This window comes from Gastrolobium bilobum, unplaced genomic scaffold (genome assembly GCF_033153095.1).
Source record: "Gastrolobium bilobum isolate Gb01-03AN ecotype WA unplaced genomic scaffold, APGP_CSIRO_Gbil_v1 utg13751, whole genome shotgun sequence".
In the NCBI taxonomy this organism is placed as follows: domain Eukaryota; kingdom Viridiplantae; phylum Streptophyta; class Magnoliopsida; order Fabales; family Fabaceae; genus Gastrolobium; species Gastrolobium bilobum.
The window spans coordinates 32,125-55,666 of NW_026899937.1; the positions used below are offsets into that span (position 1 = coordinate 32,125).

At 31.4% G+C, this 23,542-nt stretch overlaps 1 protein-coding gene across 1 annotated transcript; it reads right to left on the bottom strand.

Moving 5' to 3' along the window:
• Positions 1 to 1,262: 1,262 nt before the first annotated feature.
• LOC133294285 (plant intracellular Ras-group-related LRR protein 6-like) lies at positions 1,263 to 5,639 on the bottom strand. Its single transcript, XM_061492937.1, has 3 exons — positions 5,436 to 5,639; positions 4,381 to 4,550; positions 1,263 to 1,938 (listed from the first exon to the last, which is right to left on the bottom strand). The coding sequence occupies exons 1-3, from the start codon at positions 5,637 to 5,639 to the stop codon at positions 1,263 to 1,265; spliced, it is 1,050 nt and encodes a 349-aa protein (XP_061348921.1).
• Positions 5,640 to 23,542: the final 17,903 nt, after the last annotated feature.

The following is a 23,542-nucleotide window of genomic DNA, read 5'->3' on the forward strand; positions in this document are numbered from 1 at the left end:
CAAAAAGAAAGAATCGTACTATTTTTGATATGGCGAGAAGCATGTTAAAGGAAAAACAACTGTCAAGAACATTTTGAGCTGAAGCTGTTCAATGTGTTGCCTATCTACTAAACCCGTGTCCAACGGAAAGCGTGCATTTCAAGGCTCCGAATAAAGCAGAGTGCCAAGAAACCAGAAGTAAATCATTCAAGAATTTTTTATTGCATAGTATATGCTCACATTCTAGATCAAAGGAGAAAGAAGCTAGATGACAAAGAGGAGAAATGCATTTTCATTGGCTACGACCTTAGGAGTAAAGCATACAAACTCTACAATCCTCCTACCAAAAAGGTGATCATTTCACGAGATGTAGAGTTTGATGGAGCAGATTACTGGAAATGGAGTAACGAAGAAAAGAAAATGAAAGGCCTATTCTTTAAAGATGATGAGACTCAGAAGAGCATACAGTTCAAGAAGAAAAAGATCAAACTCTTCTACCAAGTCTTACTCCAAGAAGACCAACAGCTACACCATCAACATCAAAAAGCAGTAATAGCAACAATTCAGGGAAAGCACCGGCAAAGATGAAAAGTGATATCTATGATGATACCACTTGTAGGAAATTAAGAATAGAAAAAGATGCAAACAGAACAGTACTTCTATTTGTTTCTCACGCACAGCAACTTTCTAATTTTTTTCTAGAGTTTCTCACGCACAGTACTTCTTCTTCTTCTTTTTTTTATAATGCATATTACAAACCCATACTATATCAGTTATATAACTCAGCTACCGAATGTTTTTCATTCTACCGCTCCACCGTTTTTATTTTTTATTTTGTATTTGTTTCCATCCACAGCTTCTAACTGATTAATTTGACACATACTAGGACAGCTCATATAACACCTATGACACCTCTTCTAATACAATGACACATATCTTATTACATGACACTTACATTTATACAAGGACAGCTAACTATGTTACGTGGCTGTGTGCACATGACATATAGATTCTTCTAGTGGAGTTTGCTTTTCTAACAGATCAAAGAACCGAAAAGAAATTAGATTCGCTCGTTTTAACTTGTTAACTGTTATTAATTAAACATCAGAATGAACTTCACATGAGCAAGGCTTTTACAAAGTTTCATAAACCCACCATCATTTTCAATTCCATGATACATTCTAGTAGTACTCTATATACATACAACTTAACCGGCAATTTTAATGCCCACTCGTAATCATCACACCCCTTGATTGTTGGAATATTCAACATTTTGGTGCTTCTCAACTGAAGGAACGACGGGGTGAGAAGAGGCGAAGAGGTGAGAACATCCCCATGAAGCCAGGAGAAGCAAGACCATCGATGGACTGATACTTAAGCTTGTTAAAACCCTCATTTTCTGGTCGTTTCCTAATTTTCGTGTGTCCATTGAAGGTCCCAAGTTTCATCAACTTCCGCACCCAAGACCTCTTCTTGGTTGTGCTTTGATGGCTTGAGTTAATCTTCTGGCACATGTACTCCTTCACCACATGCAGCCCTTGCTCCACCACCTCCATTGGAGGCGAAGTAAGTGGGTTTCCTTGTACACTTAGCTTCTGGAGCTTCTTGAGGCATCCAATGGAGTCAGGCAATGTCTTGATCGTGTTATAGCTAACGTCCAGTTCAATCAGAGACAAGAGGAGCCCTATGGAGTAGGGTAATGACTCCAAGTACTGGAAGTTCTGGCTCACATTCAGAGTCTCAAGGTTTATGAGGTTCTCAAGATCCTCTGGTAGAGCCCTGAGGCAGTTCAGGCGTGCGTCAAGAACCGTTAAAGCTGTTAGGTGAGAGGTTGAGCTTGGAAGGAACATCAGCTTGTTGGAGTTGACTGCGAGCTTCTTGAGGTTTATGAGCTCAAACCCTATTGTGTCTGGCAGCTTGGTCAACTTGTTGAAGTTGGCATTAAGTTCTTCTAAGGCTCTGGTGGATCAAAATTCATAACAGGCTTGCATGTTAAAAAGAATGAACCATGTAATCATTATCAAGATATACACACACACTTACGGTGTACCGGCATGGGACACCAGATACGATATTACACGATGTTTCGACATTTTAATTCTAAAAAATGTTAGATGTCAACACGTTAGGACACGTTTTGATATTAAATATTATTTTTAATTTATTAATGTAATACTTTAATACTCAATAATTTAACAAAAAAATGAAGTTAAACTTATAATACCTATCAATTATGCAAAGAAACATAAGATATCCCAAATATTTATATTAAACTCAATAAAATGGTAATCGTAATTCAACGAATCTAATAATTGGAACTAAAAACGCAGCGCAATCTTTGAACTCTTTTTTGAGTTTCTACAATGCGTGTTGAAATGTCGAGGAATGTCCGAGTGTCGAAGAGTATCGAGAAGTGTCAAACACAACACGTCAGGTGTGAGCTTACGAAACCACCTCACATCTATATAGTTTTTACTTCATCTTATTTTGTTTTGTTCACATTAATTTTGCCATATCATGGTAATGTGACGTGTGAGGCTTAGAAACTTAGGACAAGCATTATTCAATCAATATCTACTAACGAGTGCCTAAAGAGTTAAAAAAATAAAATAAAATAACATAAGGAATAAGTTAAATTTTTTGTTTTGATTTGCAAGAAATTACAATTTTGTTTTTGTGATGTAAGAACTAGACATGCTTAATGACTTAATTGACATAGAAATTAAAATTTGAGGTGATTAAGGAAAAGTATGAATAAATGGAGAGTTAATTCCACCAATGTCGCTCTGATTTATTCTGGAATCATTCATGTCCCTTGATTTTTTTATCACATACTGTAATTTGCAAACTACAAGGGTATTATGAACTTTTCTCAAATATTTATTAATATTGGGTGATGAGCCTTTTGACAGTGATGCTAGTCTAGCCTCCCTCAGTCAGACTCTACGTTTATAACATTTTATTCTTAGTACAATTTTCAACCGAAGTACCCAGGACTTATTTATCTTTTTTTTAATTTTGTTTTAGCTGAAGGATGTTTTTAAATTGTCACCCCCAATTTGTGCTAGCAGACTCCACGATGCTTATTTTCCTATATTGGACTCAGTTTTCAATTTTTTTTAAGAAAAAGGTGTATTTTTTTTTGTTTTAATTTCTCCACTTGAAATTGAATAGGAGTATAGGACCACAGAGACAACGTCTCTCTCTCTCTCTCTCTCTTGGGTAAACCAACGTATCTCTCTTTATTTAGTTTTAATATAGCATACCCAAAACTCAAATTAAAAAGCATTGGTTAAATAGAATAATCCATGCCACTTGAGCATTTGGTTGGTGGGGGTACGATATAATTAAATAATTACTTGTTGAAAACAACTTACTTATTTGACAAGGCCAAGGGTGGACCAGAGCTTAAATATATCCGTAAATTCCGTACATTATATAATACGATAATTCCCTATAAAAAATTACACGTGTTTGATAATCTAGCAGACTGTCACTTATTAAGCTTTCGACTCTAAAGAAGTAGGATTTGCTGACTTTCGTATACATGGGATTCAATGTCTAATTGAGATATTTATCAAAGGTTCTTTTTTTTTTTATGGTATCTAAGGTAATTATTTAATATTTATAAAAAAACTAAAAATAAGATTTTTATATCATAAGATCATATAAAATTTTAACATAAAATTTTTCTATCACAAACATTTTGTGCACAAATAACATAGAAGGAGGAAAACAGTTGATAATTCAGTTAAACGGCGGGGTGAAAATTTCTGAAAATAAATATAAAAACAAAAAAATGTATCTTTTGATAATGAATTTTCTTATGCTAAAACTTTATATAATTTTATTATGTAAAATTTTTATATTTCTCTTTAATAAATTTCATATAAAAAGAGATAATTTTGATTTGTTGTTTTCATCTCTTTTTTCCTCTCTTATATGGGTTGTGCAAGGTAGAATCTTTTTTCTTTCTTAAACTGTTTCTTCTCTAGTAACGTGGTAAGTTCTTCTAATCAATGCACTACTAGAAAAAATTTGTATAGCGATAGAATTGTTATGAAAATTTCGTTGCTAATTTCATCATCGCTATTATTTTTCGTTGCAAATTCTCTCACAAATAATTTTGTGAGAGAATTTGTGACAAAAAATAGTAGCGAGGAAGAAATTAGCAACGAAATTTCCATAGCAATTCCGTCGCTATATAGATTTTTTCTAGCAGTGGCAAAAGGCTTTATTAGTTAAACCAATATAACACATTCTAATCAATTTTTATTTGAAGTCATGTACTGAAAGAGAGTGACACCTATACAGGTAAAATTCTTGACAGCAATATGCAGAAAGTAAAAAGGAACACAGCAACTATTGAGTGATTCGATGAAGTTGAAGAAAGTGAATTACCTGCAATTCTCAATCGTTATAGGAAGAGATTCGATGAAGTTGCCAGAGACATTCAAAATCTTGAGCTTAGAGAGGCAACCAATGGAATTGGGGAGGGTCCTGAGCTGGTTGGAGTGCACATCCAACACCACCATGTTCAGTAGTCTCGCCGTTAAGGACTCCGGAATGTTCTGTCACAGTAAAATAATATTTACATATAAAATTTGATATAATGTAAGATTCAATAATTAACATGTAACATTTGGAGGAGAAAGGGAAGTGGAAACCAACAAATCAATAGTGAAATAGTGCTATCACTTCCTCTTATTTTTTGTTTCAATTTCTGATTATATTCAGCTAGTTATTAAGATTTAGATTTAAATGACTTTGAACAAAATTTGGCTTTTGACAAAATATAATTACACCGTTTTAAATGACTTTGTTTGTTCTTATTGTAAAATCAGATGCTCATCAATATACACGAAACGTATGCGGGTAAGAGGAAAAGCAGCACTCGATCGAGCAGGAGAAATTAACATATTACAATAAAAAAAATTACTCTCCATTAAACTCAACTAATGAGTATAGGAGGGAGTTATAAACAATTTTACCTTAATATATTTATAAAGAAAGTATTTCTCGAATTCAACCCTATGATCTTGCTATCTGGGCTCGCCAAGAGCAACATATTACAATATTTATATATAAAAAAAATTAACGTAAAATTATACTACATAATAATAGGTGAACTGTTTGTATATGAGGGTAAAGTTGTAATATTAATTTTTATCAGGGGGCAAAAGGGTCAATTAGTAAGCTGTTCTAAAAGGAAGATGAGTGCAAAGGAAAACCAAAATTGTTTTCGATTCAAGTCTTTTGACCTTTACACCATGGATTCCCAACAATATATATATTTATAAGCTCAGCAGAAAATGCTTGCTTTTTGGATGGCAAGATGATTTTAACTAGATCAAAGCAACCACAAATCTATAAATTTGTGTTCTGATCAAAATATTTATTATTATGAAAGTTTCGAAAATAAATATATGTATGTATGTGTTGTTGCGTTGACGTACCTGGAGATTGTTATTAGATAGGTCCAACTTGCAAATGGTAGCTAAATCAAGCGAAAGTTTGGGAAGAGACTCCAAGGACAAGCCACTCAAGTCCACTATTTCAAGACTCTCTTTTTCTGTGGCTTTCTTCTTCTCCCTCTTCTTCCTCATATCCATATTCATCATCGGCTCCTGATGCTGCTGAAACTGTTGCTGCTCGTTCATGATAATGGAAAATTACTTTATAATAGCTTGATCACAGCGATCCCCTCCTTCTTTTTCTTTAACTTTTTTGGCCCTTTGTTTGATTGATAACAAAATATATTCAAGACTTAAAAAAGAGAGAAGATAGAGAGATATTATGTATGATGATGAACTTATTAAGGTTGTGAGTAGTGAAAGGAAAAGTAAACGACAGTGTGTACATATATGGGTGAAGAATCCATGAGAGGACGTACGGATGAGAACAAAGAAGAAGGGAAAGGGAAGTGTGATTAAAGTACAAGAACCGTATTGTTATGTACATATGCTGCGTGCTGGGCCACGTTCCCCACTTGATTATGTCAACATTGTAGATTTTAAATTAAGAAAAAGTCAGAAAACTGTTATTCAAGAAAATAAAAAAGTCAATCTTTTCATATTGATTATTAATATAGGTGTTAATAATCAAACCACGTTGATTTAATTAGGAAAAAAATAAAGTAGGAGTGGGCCAATTTCTTCATATATTTTTATTTTTTATTTTTTGTATTAATTTTTATATTAATGTTACTTCGAAACAGGCCTCGAAGCCAAATACATTATCATGTTAGTAACCTTCTTCAAAAAGGTCTAAAGGATAAGCTACATAAGCAATAAATTGACTTTCTTCTAGTGGACGAAGCAGAAGCGAGAATGTCGGCTTGAATAACGCAAACGTTGGTGAGAATCCAATGCTTCGAAAACAAGTAATAAGTTCGGTTTAATTTATTTTTCTTTTTAGTGTCATCTGATTGATTTGGTTTCATTTTAGGTATTCACCTGTTGTTGCAATGTCTATCTTTGTACATTGAGGAGTAGAATAATGAGACTCTTCTTTTCGAAAAAGGAAATAAAAATCAATGAATTAAAAAAAATTGTAAGTTTATTGAGAAAGTTTAAAAAAAAAACTATTTTTTTTAGAAAAATAAGTAAAACTAAACATGCATTAAGTGGTTATATGAATTTAGAAATAAATCCGGACCATAGTAATAGTTAACAAAATTTATTTTATAAATAAAAACTGGATTGAGCCACATGTAGGAGCCATAAGATGAAAAATGAATAAATGATGGTCTTTACAATCAGACATCTGTGCCAGAAAAAAATATCTTGGAGCTGTTTGATTGTGTTTTATTTTTTTATTTTTATTCTATAGAATAATTAATAAATAGGTATTTTCTGTGTTCTGAAAGTTAAAAGTCAAACATAAAACAAAAAAAACTTAGACATATTCTTTAAATTTAATTCTAAAAACCAAATATATAATATATATATATATATATATATATATATATATATATATATATATATATATATGTTAGAACTATTTTTACAAAATAAGTCTTATCAGACAGTTTTTTTTTTTTGTTTTGATTTTTTTCTTCCAAAAATCAACAAATTATTTTCGGAAACACAATTCAAACATGTCCATTGTCTTTACATATGGTTTTGTAAATTCCTCCCTTGTGTGCTGAAAATGAAATGCAGTAAAACCGTACTGGCCTACTAGGTAAGATATTATGATAATAAATTAAAGACCAATTTCAGAATTTCATATGTTGAATTATAAATTTAATTATAATTTTGTAATTTAATTTTTTTACCGATATTAATAAAATTAAAAAATAAATAATAATGTAAAAATAACTATACTTTAAATTTAAATTTCTAATTATATATTCTTTTTGCTTAACATCTATATGGCACGAGGTTTGCATTCGATGGTAGCAATAACACGAAGAGGCGGCTATGGATAATGTCCGCAAGTTGATGTCGCCGGCCATCAATATAATTTCAAGCACTATTTTATTTGCTAATGGAAATTAATATTTTTTAGGATAGTTGGATTGGACAGCAAGCTACTTCTAAGTCTCCTTGGTGAAATTGGTGATATTTGCTGGAGGCTCCTCTCACGAGCTAGTGGTTGGAAAGGGCGATGGTAGCATGGTACGCACCCTACAAAGACTTCGAGTGTAGAATGAGAGAGATGTAAACCTAATATTATATATAGATTTATCATTTGTCATGTCACCAGACATGAAGTTGTATCATATGACCTCAAAATTATGTTATTTTAAAAGTTTGGAGAGTTAATGAAACGGTGTTTTGATAAGTTCATATACTAAATAAGCGAACAAAAATATCAAAACACCCTCGTTAATTTTCTGAGCTCCCAAAACGATGTAATTTTTGAGTGACATGACATAATCTTATATCATGTAACATAACAAACAATAAATTCATTATATATATATATATATATATATATATATATAGAGAGAGAGAGAGAGAGTTGCTTTTTGATTATTTCAGATGGTAGAAAGAAATAGATTTTATTTCTTTCTACCATATTATCCGGATTTCATAGAAATCTGTTGATTCTAGTCAGATCATTTTATATATATATATATATATATATATATATATATATATGGGAATGATCATTTGATATCGATATCAAGTTTTAAAATTTAACATCTAATCCTGACTGTTGATTCTCTTCAATTAATGATTATCATTTATTGGAAATCAAACTTATTGATTAATTATTAATTCCTAATAAATGGTAACCGTTGATTGGTGAAAATTAACGGTTACGATTTGATATAAATTTTAAAGTTTGACACTGGTGTCAAATGATCTGAATACACCAGCTACACCTAACATGTGAAATGGATGCATAAGAATATTGTGCTCAGCCTAAAATACAATCATAAAGTTGAAAGTACCAGATACTAGAAGCATACCATCCGAAAAGCTTCCTTGACCAATTGGATAGATAGCAGCAAAGAATACACCTATTTTGATTAAAAAATGGAAATACTATTTTATCTATTTCTGGCAATGTCATTTTGAAGTTTGGTATCAATCGGAAACGATTCATATATGAGGTAAAATCTTTTGACACCAGTGTCATACATATATATATATATATATATATATATATATATATATATGGTAAAATTATTCCTATAACCGCTTTACCTTTACTTAAAATTACACACGTGAAAGTATTAAATGTGGATAATCATAATCATATACCTGTCATTGTTTACACACGTGAAAGTATTAAATATGGAGAATCATAATCATATACCTGTCATTGTTATACGTAAAGGTAAAGCGGCTATAGGAATAATTTTACCATATATATGAGGTATGATCTTTTGACACTAGTGTCAAATTTCAAATTGGACACCTCATCTGAGAGTCGTTAGATCAAAAAAGATCAACGACTCTGACTTGTAAGCATGTGACACCATTGATCTTTTTTGATCTAACGGCTTTCAGATGAAGTGTCAAATTTGAAATTTGACACCGATGTTAAAGGATCATACCTCGATATATATATATATATATATATATATATATATATATATATATATATGATCCTTTGACACCAATGTCAAATTTAAAAATTTGACATCAAATTTTGACCGTTGATTTTTACCAATCAACGATTATCATTTATATATGAAAGTTATATTTATAAACTTTTTTGCTTATAAACCGTTAATTTTCGTCAATGTGATAGTTATAATTTATTGGTCATATTTATTAATTACAATTATTAGATTAATAAAAATCAACATTTATAATTTGATAGTAATAGTTTGTAAGTGAAAAAAATTATATATATAACATGGAAAAATGTGTATTATTTTAAAGGATATAAAGTTGTGTAATTTTAAGTGAAAGAAAGAGATAGATAAAGGAGGAGAAAGAATGGACAAAAAAATATAAAAGTGTGAATCCCGCATCTTTATAAGAATAAAATGATATAAATTATATTATTTAAAAGGACAAAAACTTTAATCATATAACATTTCAAATGATACAGTTGGAAACGTTAAAAAGTCAACGCAAACCCTTACCGTACAAATTTTTTCAACAAATTACAGGTTGTACAATTAATATGGGTCAACAGTCAACACAATTAAATTTGGAGTAAGACGTCAGTCTTTTAATCTATTTTTATGACTTGTTGAAAATTATAAAACAACTTGTAATATTTTAACAAATTTAAATTCGTGAATAAAAAATTAGTGTTACTTAATATCAAATAAAAAATTATAATGGTTGTTATACCAAAATATTATCAGTCGTTACTTAATATCAAATAAATAAATATGAGAAAAAAATATTGTAACAACCAATTAGTATTACTATCAATTAATTTCATCGTTAAATCGATTATGTTGATCCAACGGTTATATTTATTTTCATCTTTATATTGTTATGATTCCTCATATTTAATACTATATATTTATTTTCACATTTGTATGGTTATGATTTCTTATATTCAATGCTTTCATATTTTTCACATTAAATATAAGAAATCATGACCATACAAAGGTGAAAATAAGTATAACCGTTATATCAAGATAATCAATTTAACGGTGAAATTGATTGTAACATTGTTACTGATAGTAATTGGTTATTATAATATCTTATCCCATTAAATATAATTTAAATTTAAATTTAAATTATATGTCTTTTCACACGTAATGCTATCACCGGTAAATTAATACCTTGGGTTCGTTTTACGGGTGGTTTTTAGATATGTTTGAATGAAAATACAATTTCTTGTACCCACGAAGAAAATGTCCAAAGAAGTCAAATTGTAAGTTTGAAAATAGGAAATTGAAACCACGATGATGTATGCAGTTGTCTACAATGGCGATTAATATGGTACGCAACCGTGATGCCGGCTGAAAACTGGTACTTACCTTATATATATATATATATATATATATATATATATATATATATATATATATATATACGAGGAAGGATATTGTGACAACTAAGTTATGTTACTACCAATCAATCTTACCATTAGATCGATTATGTGGATCCAACGGTTATATTTATTTCCATCTTTGTATGGTCATGATTTCCCAAATTTAATACTTTATATTTATTTTCATCTTTGTATGGTTATGATTTCCCATATTTAATGCTTTCACTTTAAATATGGGGAATTATGACCATACAAATATGTAAATAAATATAACCGTTGGATCCACATAATCGATCTAACGGTGAGATTGATTGGTAGTCACTTGGTAGTAATAAACTTGGTTGTCACAATATCCTTCACACACACACACATATATATATATATATGATATATTTATCATGTAATAGGAAATTTTTTATTTTTCTTGCAAACACAAAATTAATTGGGATCCATTGATTTTTTTTTCTCTCTTCTAAATTTATGTCTGTGGGAAAAATTAAAATTTTCCTGTTACATGATATATATATATATATATATATATATATATATATATATATATATATATATCCCAATAATCTTATTACTTTTTTTTTCTAACAAGTTGGTTTTATTTGTTAACCTCAAATACAAAAATCAAAATAATAAAAAAAATTTATATAAATAGATGTGATGTCACCTGAAGCAAGACTCATCAATTTATATAATATATAAGGGAAAAATATTTTTTCAATCACTATAAATAAAATTATATCTATTGAGCTCAAAACGATGTTGTTTTACGGTTGTAAGTTAAAAAAATTATAATGATAAACACTAATATAACCCTATAATATATTATAATTACAAAAACACCTTGATTTTTGTTTCAAAACAACGTCGTTTTAAGCTCACCGAAAATAACTTATCTCCATTGATCGGAGAAATTCTTTACCCAATATATAATTTATACTTTAAAATTAGAAATTTGTAAATTTTCCAGATGGAATATTACCCTTGTTTCTCACCCTCTTCTTTCAAAAAGCACATACTCAAAATAGGATTTATAATTCAAATAGCAGCTGCTGAGAGCATGATTTATAAAACGTTTTGTGTAATGATTGCTCTTTTTTTAATATTAGTCTTGAGATATTCAAATGTGATAAATTTCACATTAGTTGATAATGTGTTAAGTCAAGTGTATATAAGTGGGATGTTTTGAGTTAATATGTAATGTTGGCTCCACTTGTTACAATTGGTAGCTTAGGAGCTCATTGGTGGTCGAGCTCCTCATTGACCTGCTTAATAGTGGTATCAAAGCTGAGTTGAACTCGAGCTAGCCTGTGAATGACTAGAAACGGATTGAGTACTTGAGTCTAAGATACTCAGTTGAAGGGGAGCGTGAAAGGACCTATAAATATAATGTCTTAAACTTTTGGATTGCGCAGTGATTGGGACATCTGCTATAAGCCTAGTATACATCTGATCTGATTATACAGTATCTCTGAACGCATATCATACGGTATAGCAATACGGTCTTTTCTGGACCGAACAAAAACCCAAATACTATAATTGGTATAGTTTAGGGGTTTTATTAGTGTTATGTAACATAATCTAAGTGTTGTTTCCAACTCTCATATCAAAAGGGAGAGAGAAAGTGGAATGATGAAAGAGAAAGAAAAACATATGAACCCCACCTCTTTAATGTGTGTGTAGGAAAGTGAAGTTATATTATGTTAAATGATAAACATAAAACCCATAGTTTAGCCCGTGAGAACGAGTATTCCTATTTGCAGATAACTTTTGTTTACACCACTCCTATTTCTCTTAGATCGTATATAATATCAGAGTATCTCATTGGTAGAGTAACGATTTCACTGTTATCCAAAAAAAAAAGGTTTCACTTAATTTTCATTTTAACTAAAAAATATTCCGAGCGTTACCTGACTATCTTTAATCTAAGTAAAATTTAAAAATATAAATTAAAAGAGAAAAAATTGAAAGGTATTTAAAATTATAAGAGATATACATATTAACTCAGGCAAAACAAAAAAACTATATAAAAGAAAACATATTTAAAATTACTTTAAATATGCATAATTAATTTTAAATCGTTTGAATTTAAACTTTAAAAAAAAAATAAAATAGTGTGTTTTTTTTAAAAAAAAAGAAGAGATTAAATTACTTTTTAGATATTAAAATATAGGAATAGATAAATTGAGATGAAGAGCAAATAAATTGAGCATGAGCTAATATTTTTGGTTCACACAAAATACATGAGTTGAGTACATATTGAGTAGGTTATTAGTTAATTCGCGTATTTTATTCATGTTCTCTTGCTATTTTTAATATTAGTTAAGAAAATAAAATTTTTAATTGTTACATAATAACCCGTGTGACCTATGAACCATAATGAATTGAGTTTGGATTTAAATTTTTGACTCGCAAACAAATATCGCATTTGAATTGAATGATTTTATCTGCAAATCAGACTTTAAGGGGGCGTTTGGTACAGGAGAAATTTTTATTTGTCCGGGAATCTCAAATTTCAAAAATATGATTTTTACATTCAGTTTACGATAATATCCGAAAATTTAAAATTTAAAAAAATTCAGTTTCCCGAAAATCCTACAAAATATCGCATACCAAACGGCCCCTGACAGAATATAAACTTGACCCGTCAACATATTTTGCCATCCACTGTTGGGTGATTAGGAACAAATAATATTTATCGAAGTTAGACTAATTTATCAATTAAAAAAAGAAATTACTTTATCATTATTAGAGATTAAAAACAGAGTTTATAAAACAATTTATATTTATTTTTAAAAATAATCTGGGGGTAATGGCTGATCACTCCAACTCAGTATACAGGTAAGGGTTTGTAGGTTGCCCTATTTAAACTGCATCTTAATCGAGTTAGGATACGACATTTTTATAAAAAATATTTGAGGGTTTAATATCTTTTCGGTTATCGAAAATAAAATTATCTTTTATATATATATATAGGAAAAAGTGTGTATAATTTTGAAGGATGTAAAGTTGTGTCATTTTAAGAGAGAGAAAGAGATAGATAAAGGAGGAGAGAGAGTTGACAAAAAAAAAAGTTGTGAGTCCCACCTCTTTGTGAGAGTGAAAGGATGTAAGTTGTGTAATTTAAAAGTATAGACACTTTTCCCATATATATATATATGAGATTATTTTATTTTGTATAATATAAGAAAGAGTTTTATAAGAGTTATGTGGTAAGAAAAGTAATTGTGCCATATTATAGAGATTTAATTTTCGTGCCTTAGTTTTTTTTTTTTTTTTGCTTCAAAATATGCGGGTTTCACAAAATATTATGTGTAGGAAACTTTTTTTTTTTCATGTTGCATGATAAATGCAAAGCCTATGATAAATATCAAATCCAATATTTAAATGCCGGTTTACAAGTCAGTTTGTTTAAACCATAGGTCAGATGGGTTGTATCCAGGTAACCCACAAGGTAGCTTGTGACCCATTATCTATCAATCTATTATTATTATAAATAATACACTTCACGAAGCCCAATTTGTCTAAGTGCTCCGGTCCAACTTTTCCTTACAAGCAGCCTGTTGCGCCATTCACAAGTATCATGAACCCAGTCAACTTTTAGTTGTCCAACCAAAAACTTTTCTACCTCTTTCAGTTCCGTTCAGTTTTCAGCAACGCAAAAGAAAGATGAGGGGGCTCAACAAGACATAGATGGACAAGCAGGAGCCGCATGAGCACCAGGGGCAGACCCAAGAATTTGGGTGACGGGGAACGAAAAAATAATTATTATTACATTACAAATAAAAGTATTTGGAATATAATTCAAACTTAATATAAAATTTTTTGAAAGATATTTATTAGAAAAATTAAGATCACTTTACTTAACTCTTACTCTACGTGTTTTCATATTGTTAAATTCATCTATAATTGAATCAGTGCTAAAACTCAAAATCATTTCTTTTTCAATGTATGTAACCAAAGAATCATCAAGAAATTGGACTTCCATTGTATTTCGAAGCCTATTCTTGATTATCTTTATAGCTAAGAAAGATCGTTCAATAGTTGTTGTAGAAATTGAAAGGGTGAGTACAAGTCTAATCACTAGAGGGTAAATGGTGGACTTTTCAGTTCTTGCTAGTCCTTGACATAATTCAAAGGTATTGATAAATTAATAAAATATGGATGTTTAGGAATGTCAAGCCCAAAATGTTGTAACTTCATCTTCAAATGCTTAATTCTTGAATGTCAATGTCATATTTTATGCAAAATTCTTGAACATCAACTAAGAAAGCACTCCAACCTGTCTTTCTTAATTTATGAAGTTGAAATCAGATGTAAAACATTTGAAATATCTTGAGACTCTTGTTGCAAAGCTTAACAAGTGACTTTAGTAATACCCATAATTTCCTTTATAAGATGCAATATGATGACAAAATCAAAAGATGTCAATGATGAGTATATGTTATATGCATCTCCATGATGTGATGCTGTCTTTCCTTCGTTATAAATATTGTCAAGAACTTCACATGTGGCTTTAAACATTTTAAACAAGCTACATATAAAATTGTAATGAGAACTCCAACGAGTAGCTCCAGCTCGATACAAAGTACCAATCTGATTAAGACTAACTCCTGTTTCGAGTTCATTAATAGCAATCATTCTTGCAATTTCCTTTGTTTTGGCAACCCTTAACTCATCATTACGCTTACAAGAAAAAATAACAATATGAATTATGAAGTTCAATTTCTCAAAAACTTGATGAACACGTTTTACATAATGAGATGCAGCAACCAAGGCAAGTTGAAGGAAATGAGCTAAGCAATGGACATAATAAGCATATGGATACTCAGTGCAAATTAAAACCTGTAATCCATTCCATTCACCTCGTGCACTGCTAGCTCCATCGTAGCCTTGTCCTCGAATATTTTGAATGTCAAGATTATAATGACCAAAAGTGTTGAATATTCCTTGTTTCAAAGTCTTAGCACTTGAATCTTCCACATGTATAAGTCCAAAAAACATTTCCCATATAAAAACATCTTTATCTACGAATCTCAAAATAATAGCCATATGCTCTTTTTTAGATATATCACTAGCTTTATCAATAATAAGACAAAACTTGGCATTGGAGATTTCTCCCGTATTGTGCCCTTTACCTTTTGAGAGAAAACATGAAGAATTTCCTTTTGAATTCGAGAGGAACTATATGAAGCATTTTAAGGAGTTTTTTCTAAAACAACCGGTGCAACTTCTTGATTATAGGAAGCTAAAACCTTTATTATCTCCAGAAAATTACGTCGATTAAGTGAATCTAATGGCCTCTAAAAGCACATCCTTGCAGAGCAAGTCATCTTGTCACGTCCACAGAAACTTGTAGTCTCAAACGGTTAGCTGCAATCTGTTGAGAAATAAGTCTTTCAACCAATGTCTCAATATGTTGAGATTGGTTCATAAGATCACTACATGATTTCTCAGCATTTTTATGCATTGAGATAACATTTTTTCCAACATGGCGAAGAAAAGCACAATTTTCACCATCATTAACCTTTTTCCAATTTCTAAATCCCTCAACAGCAAATGTACTAAGTCCAAAATGACCATTGCCACTTGATTTACTAAATAAATAACAAGGCAAACAAAATGCAGCATATTTAGTTGGATAATACTCTAACCAAGATGGAAACAAATCAAACCAAGAAGAGCAAAAGTGACGTTGATTCGATGAAGGATAATTTTGAAGCTTGCACTAAAATGGACCAAGTTTAAGATAAGCACAATGAATTTCATCTTGTTGATTTATAGGATATTTTCATATTGGAGGGCATAGTGCAGGATCTCTTTTCAGGGAAGCAAGATCAACTTCTTTAACTACATCTTTATTTTCAATTCTAGGAGACTTTGAAGAAGGAGTCTCAATATTTGACAATTCAAGACTAGGAGTAGACGAGGACAAAGACTCACCATTATTTCTCTTAAAATATGCATCAATTGTTGCATTTTTCCCCATAATAATCACCTACAAAAATTTATTAAAATCATAATATCTATGTTTCAGTCTATCCATCTACCTACCTTTATTTATTTATTTATTTATCTAATTATCCTCCAACCAATCAGTTAAACTCAGAAAATAGATAGATTATTGTTAAAGGCTTTGTTATTGACATGTTAGAGTATATTCTGATATTGACATGGTTACACAAATGAATTGAAAGTAACATTGCTAATGAGATTTTAAAAAGTACCTGTTGTAACTTGTATTGCTTAGCAACTGTTATGACATCCAAATATGTAGGATTACTACTAAATGATGAGGTCAACTTATCCCCAATAATTTTCTCGATTTCATCAGCTATATAAGCTTCTTGAACCCAAAAGAAAGTTATATATTGACATGTGTTTGTTGACAAAGCTAATTTCAAAGACTGCATCCCGGTAAAATTACCTTGACACTTACAACAAGAACAATGCTTATACAACTACAAACCATAGATAAACAGGCCGCAAAAGAAAAGAAAAAATAAATAAGGGAGAACAATACAATAAACAAAGGAGATAATATATTTAACGAAACCAAAAATCAATCATAAAATTGGAAACAGAAAGATAAATTTATTGGAGACAAAAGAACTACGGAAATTGGCGAAAACATTGAAATTGAGTTTCTACTTTGTATTTTGATTCCATAGAAGCAGAAACATTGATGTGAAGAAAAACCCTAACTTGATTTGGCAACAGCGATGAGGAGGCCAAAGACATCAAAGTTGTCAGAGTTGTATGTTAGAGAATTTGATTTAGGGTTTTCGGTCATTCATCGCAAAAGAAAAGAATAAGATAAGAGTAATATTTTAAAGAAATATTATGATGTAGGTGTTTGTCACTTATTTATTCAGCAAAACCAGTGACAGAGAGAAAAAACGAGGAAGCCAAACCTGTATGATGATTACAAAAACGAGGAAGCCAATCCTGTAGGTGTTTGTCACTTATTTTTAGAGGTGTTTAAATTCTGTTTGGTGAGGGTGTGAGGGTTGCCACCATTATTTCTTGATTAAGAGTAATTCCCTCACTTCTTAGAGCATTAAGGTGCTATCTTTGAGGGTAAAGAACCAAGCTTTCTTCTTGGATTTTCGTGCATCCAGTAGTCAGTGGTTTGGAGCAACTTCAAAGCCCTCCAAGTTCCTTCGTTTTTCTGTTTTGGTGAGCCCAAGGTATATATAAACATCCCTATTGTGTTCATGTGAAAAGAATGACCTTTCCTTTGTTCTTCATGATAGAAAGCATGATTTAGGTTAAAGGTTAAGTCTTGAAGTTGTTTTGGTGTTTAAAACGTGTTGGTATGTTAATTTAATGACTAAACAAGTTTGGGGGATCACCGGAGATCAATTATACCTTAAAAACTTAATCTTCTACTTTCTGTCGAAGAAGTATTCGAATACTTTTCGAGCAGTATTTGAATACTTTCTGGAAAAACATAGTAATCGAATACTCTTTGAGACAATAGTGACCTAGTTTAGTATTCGCGATATCTCGAGTTACAGAGCTCCAAATTGAGTGAGGTTTGAACCTATGTGAAGCTAACACATAGTGTCACAACGTTGTAAAATTCCAGATCCATTGGAAAAGTGGATTGATCTCGGTTTGAATTTGAAGTTGCTGCCTTGCTGTGGGAAATTTTGTTTGTCATAGTTATCTTGCGAAAAACATAACCTGAGTTATATAACTCCAAATGAGATATAAAATATGTCGTTGGAAAGCTTGAGATGTCTAGTTTAACATATTAAAATTTAGAATTTTTGGTAAAGAGTTGCAACTGCAGTTTTAAAAATGGTAAAGACAGTTTGTGCTTGGGGGCTTTGGGAGAAGCCTGCATTACGCTAAACGTAAAAGAAAACATGTTCCATTTGACTTGAAATTGTAGGATATGATTATTGATGATGTGTTTGCCATTAAACCAGATTGTTACTCGCTGGATTGTTTGGTTGTTGGTGACCACGTTGATACTGAGTTGGTATTATAGGACTTTACTGATACAGGTAAGCTTTTGGTCCTCGATTTTTTTCATTGCTTGTTCTACCAAACCTCGTGGGGGATTGGTTTATGTGCATGGCATGTTTTCTTGAAATTATATCTGTTATGTTATGAGTATTGGATAAACTGTTGAGTTGGATTAAGAAATTATAGCTGTTATGTTATGAGTATTGGATAAGTTGTTGAGCTGGATTACAGAATTATACCTGTTGATGTTACAAGTATTGGATAAGCTATTGAGCTGGATTGTAGAACTAAATTTGTTTATGTTATGAGTATTGGATATGCTGTTGAGATGGATTATGATATAATGCATTTTCCATATGTATATGTACGAGGGGTATTATAATAACCCTAATTACATAAATTTTAAATTAAAGGGTTATGATGAGAACCTTATGGTCATAAATAGAATGAGAATGAAATTCTAAGAATTTGGATACCCATTTGAGGGTATTCCAGTCAGGTAAATTTTCATCTGCTGTTTTTGACTGCTGATGCAGTAATAGACTGTAGAATAGCTCCAGTACAATGAATTTAAGTTAGAGAGCTATCCTAATTATATGAATATCATAAATGATGTAAGCATAAGATTTGATGAAGTTTGATACCTATATTGAGGGTATTCTGAACAATTGACTTTTCAGCTGTTGTTTTTGACTGCTGACGCAGTAACAATCTGTAGAATATCTCCAATCTAGAAAACCTGAGTTAGAGAGCTAATCTAACGATATAAACATCATGAATAAGGTTAGTATATGAAATGGTGAAGATTGATACCCATATTGGGGTACTTCTGAAAAATCACTTTAATCGGATATTTTGTACTGCTGTAGCAGCAACCGGTAGAATCCCGGAATGGGAAAAATATGAAATAATGGAATGAAAGACCAATATATGCCTAACAAGTCATAATTAGACCAATAATTTTAAAGTTAAGAAGATTATGAAATCTGGGTACAGTTAAGAACACTGGTAAAGACTATAGTGCAATTAAATAGCTGTAAGTGGATCTGTGATCTACTAATCAAATTTTAAGTTATGAACATGATAATTAGAGAAAATTAATATTAATTATTTAAAGTTAGAGTCTTGGGTGTTTTCGAGTAAAAATTTGATAACAGTTCAAAGAAAAATTACACCAAGAGTCACTAAATGACAGGAAACCACTTAATGACATGGCATAAACCCTAAAATCATAAGGGACCCTTCCCCTCATTTCTGATCAGCACCGCAGCAGCCCACTCTCTCTCTAAGTTTGAGTTTTCAAATTTTCTTCACCTTCTCTCTAAGATTCCACCACCAAAACTCCATCAAATCACCAAACATTCTTCACAAAATTTGTTCCCCTCATCCTCCTCTTCAAGAACATACCATTTTTGTTCTTGAAAGCCAAAATTTCGTTGTGCATACCCCTCCATACAACAGCATTTTCTTGGCTTTTTCAAGCCATGGTGTTGGTGCTTTGAGTTCTCCTTGAAGAACCTCACTTTGGTGCCTACTTCCCTAAGTTCTAGTGTAAGTTTTTTGAGTTTTCTTCTTGAAAAATTCCACCTTTGTGTTGTGTTCTTGATTTCTAACCTTGAGTTTTTTTAAAGGTATGTTCTTTGTGGAAATAAAGCATGCTTGCTTTAGAAATGTGGGAGCTTGAAGCATTGGTGCTCATTTGAAGATGTAAGCATGAAACTTTAAAAAAATGGTGACAAAAATCCCACCACCACTATCTAAACAATTCAGCCATCATGAGTTGTTAAGGGGGTTGATGTGTTTAATTGATACAAATTGGTTCTTGAGGTTGTTAAGTGTGGACAATCATGAGTAGAACCAAGGGAAAAGGTTAAAAATGCAACATTTAAGCTTAAAAACGCTAATATTGATTAAGGAATGGACTTAAAATCTAATGACTCTATTATATCAAATCTGTCCTAAATAGCATAATTAGGGTTTTATGTTTAAAATTTTATTAAATGATGGATTAGTGGACTAATTAAGTGTAGGACTTAATTAACTAAAGAAATGGTAAAGTTAACAAGTTAAAAACCTAGTTTGTATAACCTAAACAATTTGGCCACCTAATGATTAATTAGGGTTAGTATGTTAAATATTGATTTAAGACCTAATTACGATACTAATCTAGGGTTTAAGTGAAGTGGACCATGCACAATGTATTAATTAACTATAAAAACCCTAAAATGGACCTAATGAAGGTTTAAAGCACTAATTATGTAATTAGTGAACCTAATGAACTAAGACCTAATGTAACTATGTGGGAATGCATAAGTGACCTAATAATAAAAATCATAAAATTAAAGTGACTTAGAGTTTCTAACCAAAGATAATTAGGATTTGCTAATTAAGCACACCTGGGGTTAAATGACCAGTTTTTAGACTAATTTTGGGAGAGCATATCTCCCTCTACAGAGGTCCTATAGGAATGCGCCATACATCATTTTGAAGCTTGAGATGTCAGCTGTGTGGTCCAAAATTTGGTATCATTTGAAGATGTGTAGCATTCTGTAGATTCGATTGAGTGGAGACTGCTCAGGAAAGCCATGTGCAGGGGTTGTACGTGGTTGCATCTTCCACGAATTGTTTCTCCCTCAGTTCGTACTCAAATTGGGATCATGATATATAAAATTAAAGCTGAATGTGTCTAATTTTCTGAATAAAAAGTTGTGACAAATTTGGTTTACTAGATTTTCCATAATCGCAGAAATAGTGAGGGATGTTTGGGGCTCTGTTTGGAGTTGGCAGGTAGTTTTGCTTGTCCAACTTCCAACGGTGATAACCGGAGCTAGAGATTTCCAAATGAGGAATATGATACCTTGTTGGAAATGTAACTGAGTGTAGATTAACATAATAAAATATGAGAATATTATAACAAGTTGGTTGCTCACAGAGACTGGAAAACAGAAGCGTGTACAGTTATAGGAAAATCGTAAAAATGAGATTTAGGCTAAGTGGATTTATGGGAACCCTTAGTAACTTATAATAATTAATGTTCAAGGTTACGAATGACATATATTGATGATAGATGTCTTGATTAGAGTTAAGTTAAGTGGAAAATGCCTTAATCTAAGAGAGTTTATTAATGGACTAAGTGTCTAATGAGTTAATTTCCAAAAAAAAAGTGTCTAATGAGTTATTATGGACTTAGTGAACAATTCCTTATGCACTAAAAACGTGTAATTAAGTAATAAATGGTCTAGACTTGTAATGGGCATATTATTGGCATATAAGTATGGAAAGTGGAACCATTAAATGGTTAAGTGTTTTATATGACTTGATTAATTACTATGTAATTAATGATGTGAACGGTTCCTACTCTAGGTGCACCTAGAGAACCTTGCACTTGAGGATTATATTGGAGCATACGTATAATATTGGAGTGTGGGCTTGTGCTAAGCTCCTTGAGGTAAGCTCCTAGTTCTGGTTGTTCCTCTCTCTTATGGCCCCACCATGATGGTGGACATTATAGTTGTATTGTATGAAAGTATGTGGTGTAATGTATATGTGCATGCATTCACATTCATATAGATGTGTAACACCCCCAAATTTCTAACAATTTTAACAACAATAAAATATTCCTATAATAGAGAAAATTTTCAAAACAAATAACATTTAACTATTTATTAAGATCTTATATCCATTACGGAAGCTAATCTAAAACTAATTTGGGGAAATGTTACCGTCGCACCTGTACAGGGACAAGTGCAAGGCTCTTTATTACATTCATAAATATTACAATAAAATCAGAAATATGTCTTATACATAAAATTTAGGATTAGCAAAAATCTCTGAGTAGTTATCATCATTGCCCACTGCTAGCCCGATCCTTTGTAACTTGATTCACTGAAACTCTGCTCCCCCGCAGCCATGCAATATCATTGCAGTCAAACAAACACAAAAGTCAGCAAAGCTGGTAATCCAAATCTGATATACAAAAATAAATAAATAAATAAAACTAATAATAATCCAATAAAATAATATAAATCAAAAATTCAAATCAAACATCAACTTGTTATTAATTATATTAATCTTTATTTAATCCATTTAGTCCATTTAGTGGGAAGAGAACCATGGTAGACCCGGGGAACCCTGCCAGTCACAAACAAATCACATTGGCCATAATCAATTCACATCGTCCTAGTGTGCACACCTCTACCCAAAGTTGCTACTAGTATGCCGGGGAACCCTGCCAGACACCACTTTGGGAAAAACGGATATAATCTTTTTCACATCAGTTTCACATCGGAGGCATAAAGCCCAAAAGTTGTGTTCATCACCTTGGGAGGTACCATCCCAAAGCTATCCTCTCACTATTTAATTATTTACAATCACACTCAATCATCATATCACATTTGAAAATTTCTTCTTTCAATATATCCATTATTCGAGGTCATCATAACTTCTATATTTATTCAAGGATATAACAATTCAAATCTTCAACATTTATCATAGTAAAACCCAAATCTAATCATCGGCATTCATACAATCACATCACATCAATTATCATAATTATTCAATCATAAAAATATGAAAATTCAATCATATCCATTTATTCTCAAAATAAAAATTCTATTATTTTTGCAATAAAAATTTCCTAAATATCACATGTAATAATCCGAATTTAAGAATCGTGATATAAATAATTTCATATAAAACTAACGCCCGAAGGCAAACAGTCTACTGGCCAGAGACACGGTACATCCTATGTACCACAACACACATAATATGCATGAACATGTTATCCTATATTATTCACATACATTTCCTACCACTACCCACAACGGGCATGGTGGAACACACAAGGGGATCAAACCCCAGTACCTAGGGATTACCTGAATAATCACCTTCTCACAGCTCCAATGCAATAAATCCCTGAGCTAGGTACAACATAATGCCACAATCCCTTTTGGTCCGGGACCAAGGGCAACCCACCGAGCTCACGGTTCAGGGTTCAAATTCGCGGGAGGCAACCTACACTGACCATATACGGATCATCAATATACGATGAATCTACCAAAGTCACAAAACGTCAAATTCCTCCCCCCACCAATGTGAGGTTATTTCCTAAATTTTATTTTTATTTTTCTTTAGCATCATAATGCTACCCCAAATACCA